Raw genomic sequence first — 2,534 nt, 5'->3', positions numbered from 1 at the left:
TCCAAACTGCCAGCTCCAGCTCTAATCCATGACCAGCTACAGGCTTCACTCAAGCCTCCTCCCTTGGTCATGTCTGAATTCCCTTTCCCAAAGTGAGAAATCAGGATCCACCTCCATCCATCCTTTTACTTATCTATTCAATTCCTGTACACATCACAGCCCCATCAACATAATCCGCCTGTTCCCCACGGGACGCGAGCTTACCTACTAGAGCACAGAGCTCACGTGAAGTCTCTTATGACTTTACACGGACGGGCTCTGCTCCTTTTCACCGTCACTCAGCTCAGCAGCGTCCCCCGAGCCCTGCGCTGAGCGGGGATCACAGGTCTGTGCTGCAGGTACGTGGAGTTGTCACATTCTGTGCCCCATTCTGGGCTCCAAACCTCCCAAATGAGTTGTACCTGCACACTTTGCGTTCTGTCGTGTGGCTGTACAGTGTTCAGTGACTCTGACAGTGTCATCGTGTCATTTCAGTGCCGTGACAGCGTCATATAGAATTATTCTGTCGCTCAGAAACATTTTCCTTTGTTCACAACTCTGTTGTCTCTTTTATCCTCCCAGAAACTGCAGATGTTAGCACTCTCTCCAGAGTGTTCGCTGCTCCCATATGTGATGTAACTTTAACCATACTATGTATTCTGTCCCTTTTCATAAATGTGCTGCCTATTTGCTGGCATCTCCGATCAGTTCCATGTTTGGGTGATTAGATATAAACCTGGGGTAAATCTCTGTGGACAGATTTCTGGTTGCTTTCACTTTTTAGTGATTAAAATGAAACAGGTATAATCATTCATATGCAGGCTTTTTCCACGGACAAAAGGTGGGAATTTTTTTTAATACTTTTACAATTCTAAGTGGGCATCTATTTCTCCAAGAATTGGGAAATAAGACAAAACTAGGTAGCAGCACCGTTTATAACCAAGTAGATAATAATTTCTGATGCCACAGGACTGAGTTATTCTTCAAGTGCCACATGGGGAGTGCTGAGGTCCCATGATATCTTCAGAGTCAAAATAAAATGTTTGCTTTATTCAAAAATCAGAAGGAAAAAAAATTAATATGGTCCAGCCTAGAAGAAAAATACCCCAGCAGATGAAACAAAAATTTCTGTTCACATGGAGACTCTTTGTTGAGGAATGGGCTGCTATGAGTGACTCTGAGGACAGGAGTGACAGGAGAGCCTCGCTCCCTGTCGATGCCCTGATGGACCCAGCCCAGGGCGTCAGCAAAGGAATAAGGAGCATCACAGGCTAAGCTGAGCAGGAACTGCTGGCGTGTGTCCCCCTATACAGATGGCGCAAGTGGGTTTTTGTCTCACTTCCCCTCAGGCCTGGAGCACTGTGTGACACTGAGACTGCTGTCCCACGATGCACAGTAATAATCCGCCTCATCCTCAGCCTGGAGCCCAGTGATGGTCAGGGTGGCTGAGCTGCCAGACTTGGAGCCAGAGAAGCGATCCGGGATCCCCGACGGTCGCTTGTTACTACTATAGATGACAGTTCTGGGGGCGGTTCCTGGGAGCTGTTGGTGCCAGCTCACATAACTACCACGCCCGATGTTGGAGCTGCTTCCAGTGCAGGAGATGGTGACCGTCTGGCCAAGGGCCCCCGACACAGAGGATGGCTGAGTCAGCACAGACTGGGCCCAGGACCCTGCAAGGGGGAGAAACACAGAGAGAGTGATGCTGGGGTGTGCAGAGAAGAGGAGGACGCAGAACCCACATGTCCTCCCAGGATTCCTTTACTTGTTCCTGCCTCCAGTCACCTGTGCAGTGTGCGAGGAGGGTGAGGAGAAGAGTGGACCAGGCCATGGTGCAGGTCATCCCTGGTCCTGACTTCTGTGCCCCACTGCTGAGCAGAGCCTCCCCTAATCTCCCCTTCCCCTCTTCATCCCCTGAGAGAGGGAGGGCCTGTCCATGCAAATGAGACCCCAGCTCTCTGACCCCTCCCTGGCCCGGGGTCAGGTCCCTCTGCCTGAGGATGTCAGGGGGATGGGAAGGGGAGGGGCTCTGTGGGGCAGGGGGTGGGGATGTCACAGCTGTGAGCCCTAAACAGAGGGCACAGGTGGCAGGTCCCAGCTCTGATCAGCACTGACTCCTCAGAAATGGCCCACAGCACCCCCTGGTGGCAAGTACGAGACACACCTTTGTGTGACAAGGTGACCAGAGCCCATCAGAGACAGTGGCTATATCCTTGCAGCTCTGTCCACTGTTTCCTGCATGAGGAACGGGCAGCTGTCCCCTTACGTGTCCTCCCATCACCTCAGTGCAGACTTTATGCTCTACTCAGACTCCTCAGGCGAGTCTGTCCATGGCGATCTTGGCTGTTCAGGGGTCACGACTGAGGTGGCGTCTCTACACAAACACCTTTTAGATAAGAACCCAGTCCAGAGCAGATGGTTCCGCATGGACACAGGGCCCTTCTGTGAAGGACACTGTGCACTTTCTTCTTGTGTGACTCCCCCCTGGTTTGCAGATCTGCCCTTGCTCTGAGGTTCCCACAGCTCTGAGGAGACAGGGAATGGTTCTCTGCAGG

The 2,534-nt window shown here is 51.9% G+C and overlaps 1 gene segment (V, D, J or C); it reads right to left on the bottom strand.

Moving 5' to 3' along the window:
- Window positions 1–1,314: 1,314 nt before the first annotated feature.
- Window positions 1,315–1,822, bottom strand: LOC125282329 (immunoglobulin lambda variable 1-40-like). The segment is given in 2 exon segments: window positions 1,315–1,652; window positions 1,765–1,822. Coding segments are annotated over 2 exon segments (396 nt in total).
- Between the last annotated feature and the right edge of the window lie 712 nt (window positions 1,823–2,534).

The sequence above is a fragment of the Ursus arctos genome, unplaced genomic scaffold, assembly GCF_023065955.2.
Source record: "Ursus arctos isolate Adak ecotype North America unplaced genomic scaffold, UrsArc2.0 scaffold_39, whole genome shotgun sequence".
NCBI classification, from domain to species: Eukaryota; Metazoa; Chordata; class Mammalia; order Carnivora; family Ursidae; genus Ursus; species Ursus arctos.
The sequence above is the reverse complement of the archived record's forward strand: the minus strand, read 5'-3'. Positions and strand labels throughout refer to the sequence as shown.